At 35.5% G+C, this 17856-nt stretch overlaps 1 protein-coding gene across 10 annotated transcripts in view; it reads left to right on the forward strand.

Annotated features, from left to right (window-relative positions):
- Window positions 1-17856, forward strand: part of LOC149807401 (dynein axonemal intermediate chain 3-like) — a 135589-nt gene that overhangs the window by 47300 nt on the left and 70433 nt on the right. For all 10 annotated transcript variants that reach the window (XM_089966322.1, XM_089966335.1, XM_089966308.1 and 7 more), the window contains exons 3-4: window positions 5582-5747; window positions 10979-11050. In XM_089966322.1, coding sequence (XP_089822448.1) covers window positions 5582-5747; window positions 10979-11050 — 238 coding nt within the window. The remainder of the gene's footprint in view (window positions 1-5581; window positions 5748-10978; window positions 11051-17856) is intronic.

A 17856-nucleotide genomic window follows, 5' to 3' on the forward strand; every position in this document is an offset into this window, starting at 1 on the left:
TTTCTAGGACATATTGTGGGACATGGACAAGTTAAACCTATATATGCTAAGGTCGAGGTTATCTCAGAATTTCCCATGTACAGAAATGTATTATTTCATATACACTGTTTGTAATTCATAAGAGTACTTATGTTTTTCTTAAAACTTGTGTATTAGTCTGTGGTAAAAAGAAAGGTTTATCATATAAATCTTTCTTTTTTATGGGGGCAGGTGTTACGTATATCTGATTTAATATATATTTATTATAATTTAATTGTTTGTTTGTCAGTTTTAAATATTTTTTAATATTTTTCTTACATGCTATTGTAATGTAAATTTATTCACTAGAGATGATACTTTTTCAGAAAATTGTTTGACCTTGACTATTAGTTTATAAACATCAGGTGTTGATTTAAATTCTGACCTTGATTCAAAATAGTAAACAAAGTTCTATTTTATTTTAAAATGATTGGTTGTTTCCAAGGTCAAGATGGGCCTACATGGTTTAAGATGTAAACAACTTTTTTTATTTTTTATATTAGAAAAAATTATTGGTCTAATCAAGGCCATATTCTGTGAACATGATCACATGACTTTCCCCCCTTTGTTTTTGCAATTCTGGTTTTTCCATAACTAATGCATTTGTTAGTTTTAATAGAGATGTGTAGAGAGAGATTTCTCAGTTTCCGGGCTTTTACACTTGGTATCAAGTTGTTTTCTTTGCCAGATTTTGAGATAATTATCTTCAGATCATTTGGATTTCAAAAGGATTAATTCTTTATTCTCTGGAAATATTTGAAGAGTGCTCACACAGATTTTGGAAAGACATTCTTAGATTATTTTTGGTTTTGATTCTTGAAACCGTAAGTTCTCCTTTTTTCATTTTTACAGAATTTTCCAGGAAAATAAATTATTTGTTAAAATTTAAAAAGCTTGTTGTTTTCACTTTTTCTGTGTTACTGTTTATTCAAGCCTAAACATGTAACAGTGTGCAAAATATTCATGGTCTCAGCTGGTACAAAATGTTTTGAAATGCAACATGATAATCTGTTGATTTCTAAAGCTAAAAGTGCTACATATGAAAACTTGAAGCAGTAAAGGATATTAAAAGACGAGAGGGGCAAATAAATCATTGTTCATTGAATTTTTAGCATGTTATATGTGGATTACTCTTTTTCAGCTTGGATTCCTCTTTTTGCCTACTTGGATTACACTTTTTCCTCGTCAGGGGTTGACATGTATGGAGTTACATAACTTTTCAATAGGGTCAGGGGTCATTAAATATTTAAGCCCTGTCAGTAAAGACAGATGAAGATTCAATTTATGGGTCACAAAAATAGTCATATTTGGTTTCTTAATGATGTCTTATTCATCACAGGCCTCTCACATAAGCCAACTGTCTTTTGAAACTGACTAATCCAGATGATATTTCTAAGGCATGATTATTTTTTTCAAGTTCACTTGGTCTAGTTTATAGATTGTTTCTTTATTGCACAACCAATAAATATGTTGCCAACTTAGTTTAATTCAAAATGGTAGCTTGATCAGACAATCAATAGAGGTGTCATTGACTTAGCTTGTTCAGTCAGTGTTTTCCCAATTATTTAAACAGTAACAACCACAAAAATTACACGTTAAAAGATGGCTTTAAACTTATCTCCTGGACTTCTCTAAAACCCTTTGAGTGAATGATTGCCCCTTGGGCAGTACGGATAGACATTTGACGATTCCTTGATACCATGTGTCTATGTGGGTCAGTACATGACATCTTTAGAGCAAAATGCATGAAGCCTAGGCCTAAATTAACAAAAACGATATTATGAACAACAACTTGCTTCTATTACCATCTTCCAAGACTTATTTTAGGACCTTCATAGAAAGGAACTTAACCAACCAACTTTATCAGAAATGCATGTTAATTAGATGTTACACATTTTGGAGGTAGCAAGTCAAGTTGTTGTCAATTATTAATCCTTCATAGAAAGGAACTGCATGTTAATTAGATGTTACACATTTTGGAGGTAGCAAGTCAAGTTGTTGTCAATTATTAATTAAGTTTTGAAAAAGTAGAATGAAATAAAATACTGTTACTTGGTGAAATTCTTAAGCATATATTTGTTTAAAGAAAACATGATTTTCAAAAATAATTAATTTTAGGGGAAACCATTGAAATCATGGAAGAATAATACCAACACTGAAGTAGCAGTATATCCAGAACTGAAAATTGCACTTTTTCTAGTACATTTAATAATTAGATATATTAGTGTTTTCTATTTCATAACAGCTTTGATATCTCTTTTGTGTGTTTTTATATTAAATTTCACAAACATATGCCAGCCATGTAATTTTCACAGAAAAATATCAGAGAAGAGCCATTAAACTTTAATCTCTCTGTGTCTCTCTCCTAAATTCCCAACCATTAGACCCAAACTTCAAAAAATGAAAAAAATTCAACAGAACTTGTATGCGTGTATATTAATAGAAATGCTGTTGTTAATGCTATGTTATGGAATTGAACACTTAGTTTTTTAAGGGAAATGGTTGGTCACAGGAAGTTAATTTCATTGAGAACTGTGAATTTACTTTTATTTGTTGGAGGCTAGCAGTTTTCATTGAAATTTTGGATTGCTACAAACTACTGGTATAGACTTGAGGAACTATGATACATTTGTACAGACATTAGGACCTTTTTTCCTGACTAAAATATATTTTGCATGACAACAGAAATTGAAACCGTGAAATTTAAATGAATTTTCAGAAAAATGACAAGGGAAAACCAGGAAGTGATTGGATATAAAAGATAACAGTTAATGAGAGGTAACTTATTGGAAGCCAGAGGTTATATACTGTTAAAGCATCACTGGGGTTTTATCTTTGACATTAGTGGAGTAAAACTATTGAGTTGTTTATGTTTAATTCTGTATTTTGATTTCCAGTTATGCTATCTGTAACATTTTAGGGCTGAAAAATTTGACATGGAAATGACATTATTGTAAGAATATGAGTTGACATAATTACAAGGATAAGTATGTACATGGTGAGTACACTAATTTGTCTAATCATGATCTTACTTTAGAACACTTTTTTGCATTGACCATCTGTAAGTAAAGATTTCTATGATATGAAATAAGGACAACTGATGAATGTGCTTGCTATATCAATCAGAAGTAACATTACAATCTGTTTCTAAACCATTTTAATCTGATGTTACTAAAAGAGGTATTCTTATTTTATAACACAATAATTGATTCCAAATTAAGGGATACTTATCTTGAGGACTGTTATGGTGATTTTTCTGTTTCTTTGGTTTTGTTTGTGTGGGTGTAACACCATTTTACAGCACATGATTGGCTGCATATTGTGGATGGAGAACCACTGACCCATGGGAAGCTAGTGGCAAGCTTTCTCACACATACCCACATTGGCCAAGCCTAGACTCAACCCCATGTGGACAGAGGTGAGATGTGAGTAGTCACTAACGGTGAATGCCTTCATCAGCTCGGCTACATGGGGTCCTTCTGTTACAATAACCCATTACCAGTAAAACTCAATTTGTGATATTGAAACCACCATTTATGCCCTCAAATGCTCACATGCCTTTTATTTCTCCATAAAACATTTTACAAAACTGTGTAAAAATATTAATGAATTTTATAATTAAATGTAGTTTTTAAAATAATAGTATGTCCAAAACCCAGGGTCATGTATTTTTACTTGGGTCAGAAACATTTCTTTACTCAAAGTTCAACCTAGCCAAGAAATATTGAAATAAATGCATATAATTATTAATATGCAAGTGAAAAATAAAGTCCAGAATCTATGAGAAGCAAACATATTGTGCAAAAATTTAATGTCCTTTGGTTGTATGGGAACTGCTAAGTATGTAACTGAAATAATAGTGTTTATATTATACCTCTCTCTGTTTATTATGTTAACATCTGTAGGTGAGGTAAATTAAAACATATCAGACTGGAAATTATAGTATGGTATTATTTTCTAACTGGAATAATCTAGCATCCTTTTGTAGTAAATGGAGTGGTGGGATGTTCACATTAAATATTTTCTTACATTTTGGCACAAAAAGGTAGAGTTTGAAAAATATTTTAAATGTGCAGTGAAGCATGTATAGGTCAGTTGTTTACATTGAAGCAGTTTTTTTTTTCATTTTGAATTTTAAGTATTGATCTGGATATTTGTGCTGCAAAGATTAATTAGTACCATCCTTATTGGATGTATCAGATTGACTGTCAGGTTTAGACAGCATTTGACATCCTTATTGGATGTATCAGATTGACTGTCAGGTTTAGACAGCATTTGACATCCTTATTGGATGTATCAGATTGACAGTCAGGTTTAGACAGCATTTGACATCCTTATTGGATGTATCAGATTGACTGTCAGGTTTAGACAGCATTTGACATCCTTATTGGATGTATCAGATTGACAGTCAGGTTTAGACAGCATTTGACATCCTTATTGGATGTATCAGATTGACTGTCACGTTTAGACAGCATTTGACATACTTTATTAGGTATGGAGCATTCAGGACCTTACATAGCAGATGGATGGTGTTGAACTATCAAGCTCCTAACTATCCTAATTATATGCTTTGAGATGTCATCTTACGTTATCTTCAAAACTCACCACACTTCTAAAATGCATACAGAATGACTTCTCTTTTAAAAGCTGCATCTAAAACAGTAGTGAATAGTGCAGCAGGTCAGTGTTTATTCAGGTCAAAGAAAGCAGAATGTAGCAAGCTGGTTAAGCAATTCAGAATTGAACATACCCTGACAAATGTTATATGAGCTTTAAGCTCTATTAGGAATTAAGTTAGATGGTTGTAATTCTGAAAGTATAGAAGATATTGATTATGAAAAGGAGATGTCATAAGAACTTATTAATTCTGTGATATATTATTTTAAGAGGGAATAAATAAGAAAAAATACAATGCTTCTCTCATTTTTAACACAATATATATTTGGTAAATGTTAGTCTAAGGTTATTATGAGAAAGTATTACAGTAAGCATAATAATTTGATAGTTATGTGGGCCATTGAAATTTAGATTGGGCCAGTGCATTTTGGAAGTTCGCTTGAAATATTAATTGTGAAGACAGCTGTGGTACTGCATCACATGTAGGGTCTTGATATCACAATAGTATCAACATTTCCTGTTTGTAGTGGTTTAATTATATTACAATATTGTGGGGTTGCCAAAAATTTTACCATTACGTATACATGTTTTGTTCAATTTGTAGATGTAATGGAAGGGGGGAGTCTTATTGTTGATGTGCAGTTCTGAACCTCATTTACATGTCTCAAATCCAGGAGCACATACCATTGGACTGAACAATCTGGTCCAGTAGGTTAGTTAGTAAGTGGTCTCATATAGCTAGACCATTACATAGAGAACATTAATATTTACATTAACTTGATAGCATCAATTTGTAAATGTCATCTCTTAAGAGCAGGTGTCTATGGTATAAAAAGTGTCCATTAAGCCATGTTTGACTGTAGTACATTAAATTCATTGATATGGCAGAGTAAGATGCTTTTCAGTAGATTATTTAATTACTATCAGTATTTTCTTTTCTTGAAAGGATACAGCTCAGAAATTAGGAACTCCCAGACAAGGAACACCCAAAAGAAGTCCAGCAGGTTCCAGGAAGAGCAGTGGCAAAAGTGGCACTGGACAGCCTAGCAGTGGAAAGGGGGGAAGAGCTACACCAGCAAAAAGTAGTCCTGCCCCAAAGCAAGCTCCTAAGGGTTGGTTACTGGATGAGTGAAAAAAACTGCTCACAGCTTTTGATATGTTGGCTGTCCAGGAAACAATGCCCCTTGATGGATTTCCTTCATAATTGGGATAAACCATTAGGAAGCTAAGATAATTAATTTTGCAACACACATACTTGCCCTTTTGATTAAGGTTACAGTTATAGACAATTTGAGTTAAGTTTTTTCATATTTTTTCTTCATTTGTTTATATTTGTATGGAATGTTGTCATATGTTGAATGAATGTTTGGGTAGTATCTAATTTTGAATTGTTTTGATTCTTATCAATGTAAAAATATTAATATTAACTTTCCAAGAAGTTAAATACTCCAACATTTCAATGATTATTTTTAAATTTTAAGTACAAAAATTTGCAAGTCTGAGACCTGATCTGCCAGCACATTGTGCACTTGTTGATATGGGTCTAAAATGTTCAGTTTGGAGTATGTTGTCAGGGATGGTGCTGGCTTTAGAAAAGTTGTCGGCAAAAAAACTTCAAACCTCAATATTTTGTTGCCAGTGTTCGCAAAATGTTGCCATTTTCATAATACAGTACTAACCGTTTATCTCAACATCCTGGGACCAAAGTAATGTCCACATAAGCAAGTGTTTAGATAAGGTATGGGGGATGAAAATAAATTGAAATTTCACATACAGGTGAAATTTTTAAGAGATGACCTGTCCTCACTGACTATGATTTACACAGAGCAAAAACAAAATGGACATTTCTATTAAATGAAGACAACTGGACTGAAAGTTTAGTAACACTATTGTTTCTGGTACATTTTTCTGGTAGATTGTAGTCATTCCCGTTCCCAGTTTCAGAGGTGGTTGGTTGTAGTTAGTCAGGTAGCATGACTATTTAGGTTATATTACAGCACGTGGTCAGACATCATCATAAGTGGATTATGATGTAACAGTGCCATGTTAGGGTGGTTGGTCAATATGAAGAAAGGATTTGTTTATGTAACAGTAGATTCCAGTGCAGTTTTATGCAGCTTCCTGTAATGCTGCCACTGAATTTCTCAACTCCAAACCCAAGTCTGTATATAATTTTTAACAGCCAAAAATGTTGTTGCCAAAAAGATTGCCAAATGGTATATTTTGTCGCCAATAAGGAAAAAATCGCAATTTGTGACATTGGTGAAGCCCAGTGTGATCCCTGTGTTGTACATAGGTAAAAAATATAGACACAGTATAATTTTGATTGACCAATCAGAAAGAGAAAGTTAAAATAGATCATCGAAAAGCTTACTTTGTGGCAATTCAGCGTGCATAATTGAAGAGGTCTTAGTTAATATCTTTTTTCAGATTAGCACTTGAGATCAGATTCAGGATAAATTATAGAATTTTGTGTTTCCCCCACACCACCACCCATATCTGTGGAAGGGGGACATAAAGCTTTATCCATGTCCATCATGTTTTCATTTCTGCTTGATAGCTTTTCTATGACTTTTGAGATTCAATCCAAATTTAGCACAAGTTTGATTTCAACTATTTTCAAACAAAATGTAATGGAGTTAAGGCTCCTTGTTTGAGTTAGAATTGTATCCTTCAGTTTCAATTTATTTTGAACACATCCTTGTCATATGGGTGTATTTCAAGTTACAGCTGAAAATCAATAAATCTGTTTTATAATAAGGGTTTCATTCTTGGCCATGTTGCATTGCAATCTCTGCTTATGGTTTGATGATGTCTGTCCTGAAGTACATCTGTCTATTTGTCCATCTGGAATCAACACTCTAAATTTAGGGTTGGCACTTGGGACATTTCTCAGATGCCATTGCTTGTAAAGTTACATTAGTTGTATGAAGTTTTTTCATGATAAGTACAGTGTGACCCTGCTATAGCATGCTCTGTTATATCACGAATTCGGATATAACATAGTTTTGGTATGGCTCCTGAAATTTTATATACTAGTATTTTTCTTGCACATGAAAAAAAACTTTAATAAAACTACGAAAAATAAAACGCTAAAAGTTGTTTATCATTTTAGGGAAGATGAATGAATGATACAAGACGATCTTGGTGTGGCTCCTGCAATTTTATATGTATTTTCTTGTACACTAGTGTTTTTTTCTTCTTAAAGTATGCAAAATAACGTGTAAGAAGTCTATTATGGGATCGTTTAGAGCTTTGCCAATGTCGCAAACTTGTTTTTTTTTTTCCTTATTGGCAGAAAAATATACCATCTGGCGATTTTTTTATTTTTTATTGGTGACTTTATTGGCTGTTTAAACTTGTATATACAACCATTGGTGTGGAGTGGAGGAATTCAGAGGCCCCGTGAAAGGAAGCCGCAAACTGGATATAAAGTGCACTGAAATTTATCTATTGTTACATAAACAAATTCTTTGTCCATATTGACAAACCATCACAGTGCATTGTTATATCATAATCCGCTTATCTTGACATCTAGCATGAGTACTGTATGTTGTGAGATATCTGCTTTTTTGTTGTTGGCATTTCTGGTAACTGGACGAGGCATTATCTTGTAATCTATCTTTCATCGTATTTTCGGCCACTCGCTAGTAATTAATATTTTTTTACAAAGACTGACATTTGTATGTGGATGGTAATTAAAATTCCTCTTCTTTTCAGTCAGAATTAAATCCTTCAGAACACCCCTTTGTTAAATTTCTGACGTGTGGAAGGCAGCATAATGCTGCTACCACGAATGTAAATAACAATAATTTTTAAAAAAATAAATCTTACTTTATTGGTTTATTCAATAGACAGGGAGGAACAGTCACTAGAATAGACTAAATGATGGCCAGTTCCTTTTTAAAAATGTACCCAAATAAAATAGTTTGCTGAAATGTCAAAGGAAACAGATTACCCTTGAAGCATCGTTTGTTTATATCAAAATATACTGACCAAATCGAGGGGGAAAAAACGTCTCAATCATGCAATACAATTATTTGATGTTGCTGCCACAGTATGAAATGGGCATTTGTTTGGTTCTCCAAAGCTGTCCTTAGTGGTGACTTCAATAACGCATGCACCCTTCATCAAAAAAAGGTGACTACAATCTTCAATAAAAACAAATAACTTTTCTTTAAAGGAAGTCAGTACCAAACTTAAATAAAAGTAATGGAATCTGATGGATTTTTGCATTTTCCAGTGTGACTAGAACATGTTAACTGTGCCGTGAAAGTTTCATTTTTGCAGTAAAAAAGTTTATGCTTATGAATGCTACCAACAGCGGCTTAAAACGCTAACTAACTTTTACCAACTTGGCATACATGCATCATTTTCATCAGCTAACTGACCTGGTTGCTTATAACACGGTTCGGTCTATAACACAGTCGGGTTCTATGGCTCCCAACTGCCGTGTTTTAGGAGGTCACACTGTACTACAGCCATCAGCAAAGTTAAGTTGCTTTGACTTTTACATCATGCTTTATAATTGGGCTATATGACCATTGGCAGTTTTCTTAATATAGGTTTAAATAGGTTTAAAAGATCATGGATGGGTATTTATCAATGTATAAATTTTACCTAATTGTTCACAAAGTAAATGAAGCCAGAAGGACTTTATGTTAACATTGTGAGTGATTAGGTAAAATATACACATCAGTTAAAATGATCATTTATTCCCTATAATTCCAATATTTGCCCTTTCTATCATCAAATCAATGTATTGCATCAACAATGCATTCAGATTTAAGTAGCACATACTTTCTTTTCATTAACCACTTCACATTGCCCCATAATACCTAACCTGTACAGAATCACAACAAATTGACGACTGCCACGATTATGTTTATACGTGTTAGGCAATGGTTACCCATGGTTCCAGCACATTTCATTGTGTACAGGAATAACATTTTATATCATTTGCAACATCATTAATACTTAACAAGACCCTTTCAATGTTCTAATCTGAAATGAAATGTGCAGTTGTTAAAGGTAGAGTTACTCACAAAGATGGCCATATATTTTGTTTGGTTGCATTGTTGAGTTTTGGAGTTCTGGAAGGACTGTGCAATTAAAGTGTTTGAACTTCAGATTGGAGATTTTATCAGCAGTTGCTGACTTTGATCTGAAGTGAAAGTGGGGTTGGTGTTAGGGCCTGATACAGACAGAGCTTGACCACCAGTAGCCATATTTTCCAAAACTGAACTAATGAGTTGTTGTTTTTCTCAGTGCTAGGTTTGTGACTATGTGTTCTGAGAGACTCCTCATGCTTTTAGTCTGTCACATACAAAAATATTCTGGTAGCAATCCTGGCATTGCTCATAGCTTGAATTGCTGTTGCACAGAGTGAATGACCAGTATAGTTTTTGCACATCTGCATTTTTGCATGTCTGGCATTAATAAGGAGAACTGTTTTGGTTTTCCCTGTTAACAAATATACCACTTGTCATTGAATTCAGATCTCAGTGCTTCTTTACTGCAGTGCATAAATAAGGTCTTTGGTTTTTTTCCCTGATTTCTTCAGGAAAAATTAAACAGATTTCACTGGACAAGTGCTTGTTTCTCATCAACACCAGCTTGGTGATGTTTTTTTAAATTGTTTCATGAGTTAGAGTAGTGTACTCTATGCCGGATTTATCATTTTCTAATTTTAAGGAAGTTGAGGTCAGTTAAAGGTAAAATTCAATACCTCTGGTCAGAAAATGAATAGCCAGCAGATACCAGATTCTGAATCAGAGGGCAACAGGGTCAAATAAACATTGATTTTCCCTAATTCTGATAGTGAAATTACTTGATAGTGCTGGGTTGGTCTTGAAATACCTGATTTTAGATTAAATTTCAATTTTGCATTTAACAATTGAATTAGTATTTTTGTATTCTTTGTCTTTGAAAGTCTTGATTTCTTTTCCACTGTCCTTCAAATATCTGTTTATGGCTGCACAAAGAATTCTTGTTATATTCTTGCACATGATCAGCTGACATTTTTGTGACCTTGGATGATAAAAATTTGGGGTGGGCCTGAGCAAAGAACCTTCTTATGTGGCCACTCGGTTCATCTGGTATGATTGTGTTGAAGTCTAGCTTGTGTCTACTAATTTCAACACACCAAAATGTAAGTAAATAGAAAAAATATTCATAGAAACATGGTTCTTACACTTTGCAAGATCATTTTGAAATACATATAAAGAAGATATTTCCTACAATCTGTACATGTTGACTTTTTATGTATGTAATATGGTAACATTAGGAATTGTATCCTTCAACTAATTGTGTTTTATTGCTTATTTTTCATCCTCTTATTCAGGTAAAAGTAAAGCAAAGGAGGAACCCAAGCCACCAGAGACACCTGTTGCTGGTGGTAATGAGGATGATGGCAGTAAGACATTTTTTAAATTCGAATTTTTGAAGTTTTCTTGTTTAGTACTCCATCTAGATATCACATCAGAGTGTTTATGCCTTCCCTGTGTCCTCGGTGTCTCCCCTTTGTTGGTCTAGAGCACTCCTCCATCTGTGTCTCTCAAACTCACAAAAATTCCTTTTTCTATCTTTTCAGTGTTTCATTATTGCCACATATTAAAATATTTATTTTTTAATGTAGAATACATAATGAAAGTGTTTTTTTATTGTTTTTTCCCCAAAAATTGACATCCCAAAAATGTTATCATCAGCAGTAATTCCTTGCTTGCAGTAAATGATCTTTGTTTCAGATAAGTATCTCTTTAATGTAAAGATGAGAAAATCAATGCCCATGTATATATAACAGGTGACCCTGTTGCGTACCCACTAACATATATGTTGTATTATCATTCATATAAAGGCATAGTATCGTCATGCATGTTCCCTGTCTTTCTCCCCCTCACTTTCAAAATAAGTATTTACAAGTGACCACCCTTCCATAGACCTTACTAAAAATAAATTTTTTTGAAATCAGGAGGATTGAACTGCCTTGAAAGTGTGTACATGTTATGGTCATCATTTAAAGATGCACATACCGACAGATCTCTTTGCTCTCATACTTGGTTTCATTTATATCCTGCAGCTGAATGCAGTGTATGACAGAATCTTGTGGATACAATGTGTCCTGTAGTTTTTATGGATTGCATTGAAATTCTGACAGCATTATGGACATTGTTTGAAGATGTACATATTAACTTATTAACCCTGGGAGGTTTTTGTCATTTGTTCCTGAAATGCAAATAGGAAATGCATTTTGGGGGCTATTTCTGAATACATCCGAATACATCAACCTCCAAGAGATTTTCCATTAGCCTAATGCCTAGTTGTGTTAGAAACATCGTTTTCTATTGATTATTTTGCTCACGCATGAGCAGAAGGGTAAAAGTTGGAGTTCTTTTTTTTTTTCTTGATATTTGTAAGAGTTATTGCCCTTTATAACCTGCAGCTGGATGCAGTGTACAGCAAAATTTTGTCAGTGCAGCTGCTTTTGCTTTTTTTAGTGGATTAGTTGAAACAAGGTACATTTTATTGTCATTACCAGTATGTTGACCAATCAGTTTACTTTATTTTGAGAAAATTTCTTTTTTTTTGGTACCGTAGAATCCATCATGGTCAGGGTAGGGGTGGAAGGCATGGGAATCAGGGTTATGTTTACATAAAGAGGAAATTGCTCACCATTCCTCTAATATATATTAGAGGATGAAAATTCACTTGCCTAACTTAAAATGGCAAGCAAAAATTTCAAGCATTTAGTTAAGTCATCCATTGATAAAAAAAAAACTTTTTTTATTCAGAATATTATAGACTTTGTTTGTTGAAAGTCCATACTTTTTAACAGATGTTTGTTTCTATTAGTTTTGGTCAAGCTCATTCAGCCACTTCTGTCACTTTTCAGTATAATAAATACCTGATTGAGACAAGCAGACTGGTCAGAGTTTGTAACTACTTGCAACTATTGTTAGAAGGATCATTAAGTAAGCTCCAGAAAAGAGCCATTCACATGATTGAGTTTAGGTTGTTAACTGGTATAATTTGAATAGTTTGTTGAATAAGAACTGTCTGGGTGTGTGGATTTTAGAGCATTTTCAAACACTGTATATTATATATACATATGTACATGACATTTGTATGCATATGTGTAAGAAAATGTTCAAATATTAGACACAAGGAAAGCAAAAATTAGAAAACTACCCAACCGTTTTGAAGACATTTCTCAATATGAATTGTTAATATGGCAGTTTGACATATTGCATGTATATTTTCTTAAAGGATATAACCTAATTGTAGATCAGATGTGAGCAGGAAGTTGTCTACATTTTTGTTCCTGAATACTATAGAGTTCCTTTGAATTGTTCTGTGTGAGATTTGGGGTGATTGTAAATTTTTGTAAGAAATTTAAGTCTGTGTGAATACTACAGAGATCCTTTGAATTGTTCAGTGTGAGATTTGGGGGTAATTGTAATTCTTTATAGGAAATTTAAGTCTGTGTATTCCGTATAGTGAGGAATTGTACAATTTCACCATTTAGTGGAACAGTAATCATTCACTGGAAATATATAATCATTGGAGTAAATAATTCTGGAGATCTTTGGCAAAGCCCTAATTGTGCTAAGCAATGACATTGTAGATGTGAGAGACCTACATATATTGTCATATTGTCTACTTGTTTTTTTTATATGCATATCATAAGGTGTTGTGATGTACATCTGATTATTTCCAATTTTACTTCTGTATAATAACTTGAGTTCTGCACCATCTAGTATTACTAAACATTTTAAGTAACTTAACTCTGGGGCAAGGTAGAAACCTAGCAGTTTTTGGATTCAAACAAAACTCAAGGTCACAGTGACTGAAGAACAAAACTTTCCACACAATAACTTCAATTGTATAAGATATACCATACCAGTCTTTGCAGTGGTTTGAATATCCAATAAGAACCATGCCTGTTGTTAGTGGTTATACTTTCTCTTCCACATGTCTTAATTGAACTTGGTAGTTTGCTAGCATTTGGGATTCAGAAGTCAAGGTTAGAGGGACTTAAGGAAGAAAAATGGTTCTGCAAAATAACTGAATTCTGATGCCACAAACAAATGATGAACACTGTAGTTATGCCATTGCCTCAACAAGATACGTGTTCTACAACTGAAGAATACTGTATTTATGTCATTGGATCAACAAGATACATGTTATACAAACAACTGATGAACACTATGTCATTGATTCAACAAGATGCATGTTATACAACTGAAGAACACTGTATTTATGTCATTGGATCAACAAGATACATGTTACACAACTGACGAACACTGTATTCATGTCATTGCATCAACAAGATACATGTTGTACAAACAAATGATGAACACTGTATATATGCCATTGGATCAACAAGATACATTTTATACAAACAACTGATGAACACTATTTGTCGTTGGATGAACAAGATACATGTTATACAAACAACTGATGAACACTGTATTTATGTCATCAGATCAACAAGATATGTGTTATACAAACAACTGATGAACACTGTATTTATGTCATTGGATCAACAAGATAAATGTTTTACAACTGATGAACACTGTATTTATGACAGGTTTTACAGTAAATGGTGAACACTATATGCCATTGGATCAGCACAATATATGTTTTGCAACAACTAATGAACACTGCTTTTTGATCATCAAGATACATGCTTTACAACTGATGAACACTGTATTTATGATATAGGATTTACAACAAATGGTGAACACTTGATATGCCATCTGATCATCAAAATACATGATTTACAACAAATGGTGAACATTGTATTTATCACATAGGGTTTACAACAAATGGTGAAAACTATATATGCCATTGAATCATCAAAATACATGTTTTACAACAACTGATGAACACTGCATTTATGACAGGGTTTACAACAAATGGTGAACACTATATGCCATTGGATCATCAAGATACATGCTTTACAACAACTGATGAACACTGTGACATTGGGTCAACAGATACATGTTTGCAACAAATGGTGAATATTGTATTTACAACACTGGGACATTGGATCAACTAAAAATATGTTTCACAACAAATCGTGAACACTATGACTTTGGGTTAACAAGATACATGTTTTACAACAAAATTGTGAACACTATTTATGACTGGGGGTTAACGAGATACATGTTTTACAACAAATGGTGAACATTGTTTATGGCATTGGGTTATATTTTACAACAACTGATGAACACTGTATTTATGCCATTGGATCAACAAAATACATGTTTTACAACAATTGTGATGATCACTTTTTGACTGTGATGAACATTTTTTTATGACTGATACATGTTTTATAATAACTGAACACTGTATGAGTTCCTGTGTATCTTTAGGTGAAGTTTTGTAACCAAAACTTAGACAGTATGACCTAATTTCTGGGATTTCTCTTCATATACGTTCCCCGATCACATTAACATTAGGGATATAAGCCTGCTACCTCTCGAATCCAGCCCTACTAAAAGACGAAAATTCGTCTTTTCGGTCTATCTCATATAGACCAAAGGGCAATAACTCTTGCCCCTTACCTCCCCTTGCCACCGCCAGGTGTCACTAGTTTTTAAGCTTCGCTTGTACTGATAACACGTACATTATACCTCCAAACAATCCAAGCCATCTTGGCGTTAAATTGGACCATCCAAAGTTAAATTTGGATTTATTGTGTTGGACAATCATTCTTCTACAGGTTGTATACATTATTTTAACAATTTTTTTCAAAATTGAGTGACTTAGTCACCCTTACGGATTTCGTTTACTGAAGACCATGTTACACACACTATCGCGGAATTCGTGTTATCAATTAAGAGTTAACACGACACTGAATAATTTCGCTTACTCCGTTAGTAACGGTTGTGGTATTACCGAATTAATAACATGCTGAATTGATAATTTGTGCTTTGTTTTCTTTTCTTGTGTCGTTTCAGTAGAAATGTCAACCAAATGCATGAAATGCAAAAAGTTAAAAGCAGAAGAAGACAACCATGACTCTTGTATTGTATGTACCAAGTGTACATCATCTATACCATGCAGCGTGTGTAATACTTGGACAGAGCAAACGTGGGCTGATGTAGTCCAGAAGGCAGCAAAAGGGAGGGATAGACGGAATAAGTCGAAGAAAGATAGCATTGATGTCCTCGGTATACATCTGAAGACAGCCTCCATTGCGAGCCTTGTGGGGGACGTTGGGGTCCTCCCCTCCACCTAAAGTTCGTCGTTTGCAACCGTCAGCCACAGTAACATCAGCGGCAATGGAGGAAAATAATGTTGACAGGGTACAACAGTCCAACTTTGAACAGATGCATCATTTGGTCCAGGAAACGACGACACAGCTATTGACATCAGGCCAGATATTACCCTTATTTCCCTCGCTCGCTTCTGCAGCTTTTTCTGACTCTTTGGGGGAATGTTCCCCAATTTCAGGCTGCCCAGTGAGCGTAAGCCTCCCTGCATGTCCGAGCATGGCCTTCGGGCCTGTAAGTCAGGACGCATGGGGTTTTTACCGGATCCATCGGATCCGTTTCTTTATACAACCTCTACGTCACCGGCCATCCGGCTGTCCCAGCATGGGGACCCTATTGCTAAAACGGTCCGACCAAACATGACTTACGGGGATTTTGGTGATAAATCCGTCCATCAAGCTGTACCGCCGGCAACATACCAATATTATGGCGGAGATTTTAGTGAGAAATCTGTCCGTCCAGCCAGGCCATTGGAGCAGCCGGTACCGGTGATAGCAGGACCGTCGCCAACATTCAGACCGACCACAAGCCGGACAAACCAGCCGGCAGGGCCGGCCATCCATATGTTCATGGCTTATCCACAAGGGAGAGTTAGTGACAGTGTTAAGGATGACGGAATCACGTCATCTATGCCACCTGGTATGCTTTATCCAGAAATGCAAGCTATTACAGAACACGACTCGGCACACAGTTAGGGTGACGAAACTCCTGCAAATCAGCCGTACACAGATCCAACCATGGAACAGACTGAGTTTGGCTTCAAGGCAGCAGTGGAAGAAATTTATAGGGTGTTGGCAACTTCAGAATGCCCTCCACCTCCTACCGCCACTCAAGACTACAAAGTTAAGATGTCTGTAGATCTTGACGGGGAGGAAGAGACGCCGTCCTTCCGGCTCCTTCCCCAGTCGGAAACAATTAAGGAGATCAGTGATCGTCTATCAGGACGAATAGGTGATCCGGGGAATGCTAAGGCGTTCTTTTCAGAAAGCCAAGTACCAGCGACGTTCTCATGTCACTGGTACAAAACTCATTCAGACGCCTTCAGTACGGATCTTCCAGCCCTGGACAAAAATATGGCAGCAGTTCACATGTCCGCTCCACTGTTTTACAAAGTGGACAAAAATGTGTTCCATGCCATGTCAGAACTAGTCCGGAACGTAGTCGCTACGTCTTCAATGTTAGACTTTGCTTCATTAGCCATTTTTCCGACTCGCAGAAAAATCCGACAATGACCACGCTTGGGAAGCGACGGCCCGGATTGCTAGAGTTATTAACAGGACAGCTCACCATTCCATGGCTAATGCGTTGACTGCTTCTGCCAACTTAGACCTGATATGACATGACGCATGTCTGCGGTCCACGTTGCTCAAGCCCCATCATACTCTGGCTTTACGGATGACTCCGTTTGGGTCGCCTTTATTCTTTGGAGGAAAAATTGAAGAAGTTCGGAAGCAGGCAGCTCAGGAACTGCCCCTCCAACTCACCGCCCAACCCTCGCAGGCATTTAGAAAAAATCAGCCCTGCCACAGCGGAGGGATGATTGGCGGACCAGGGACAAGGGATCCTTACAATCAAATGTGCAGTATAGATCCCAACCCAATGCCAGGAGACAACAGTCTAATCAAACTAGGAGGCAACCATACAGAGGCGGTAAGAAACAAAGTTTCTCCATCTTCAGGCCTCCTAACTCTAAAACTTGACATACCCTCTCCACCACCCGTGGACAGCCTACCTGTGGGCGGCCGCCTGCTGCAATTTCAGGACCACTGGACCACCTTTTTTCCTCAGAACGATTGGGTGATCCAGGTCATTTCGGAGGGACTTAAGATTTCATTTATCCAACCCCCTGCCCTGTTCTCCTCTCCCCACTTCACGGACGTACCGTCCGATCGGGAGAAGGATACCTTTCTACAACAGGAGATACGGTCGCTGATAGAAAAAC

The sequence above is a fragment of the Sinohyriopsis cumingii genome, chromosome 1, assembly GCF_028554795.1.
Source record: "Sinohyriopsis cumingii isolate HCF-2022 chromosome 1, ASM2855479v2, whole genome shotgun sequence".
NCBI classification, from domain to species: Eukaryota; Metazoa; Mollusca; class Bivalvia; order Unionida; family Unionidae; genus Sinohyriopsis; species Sinohyriopsis cumingii.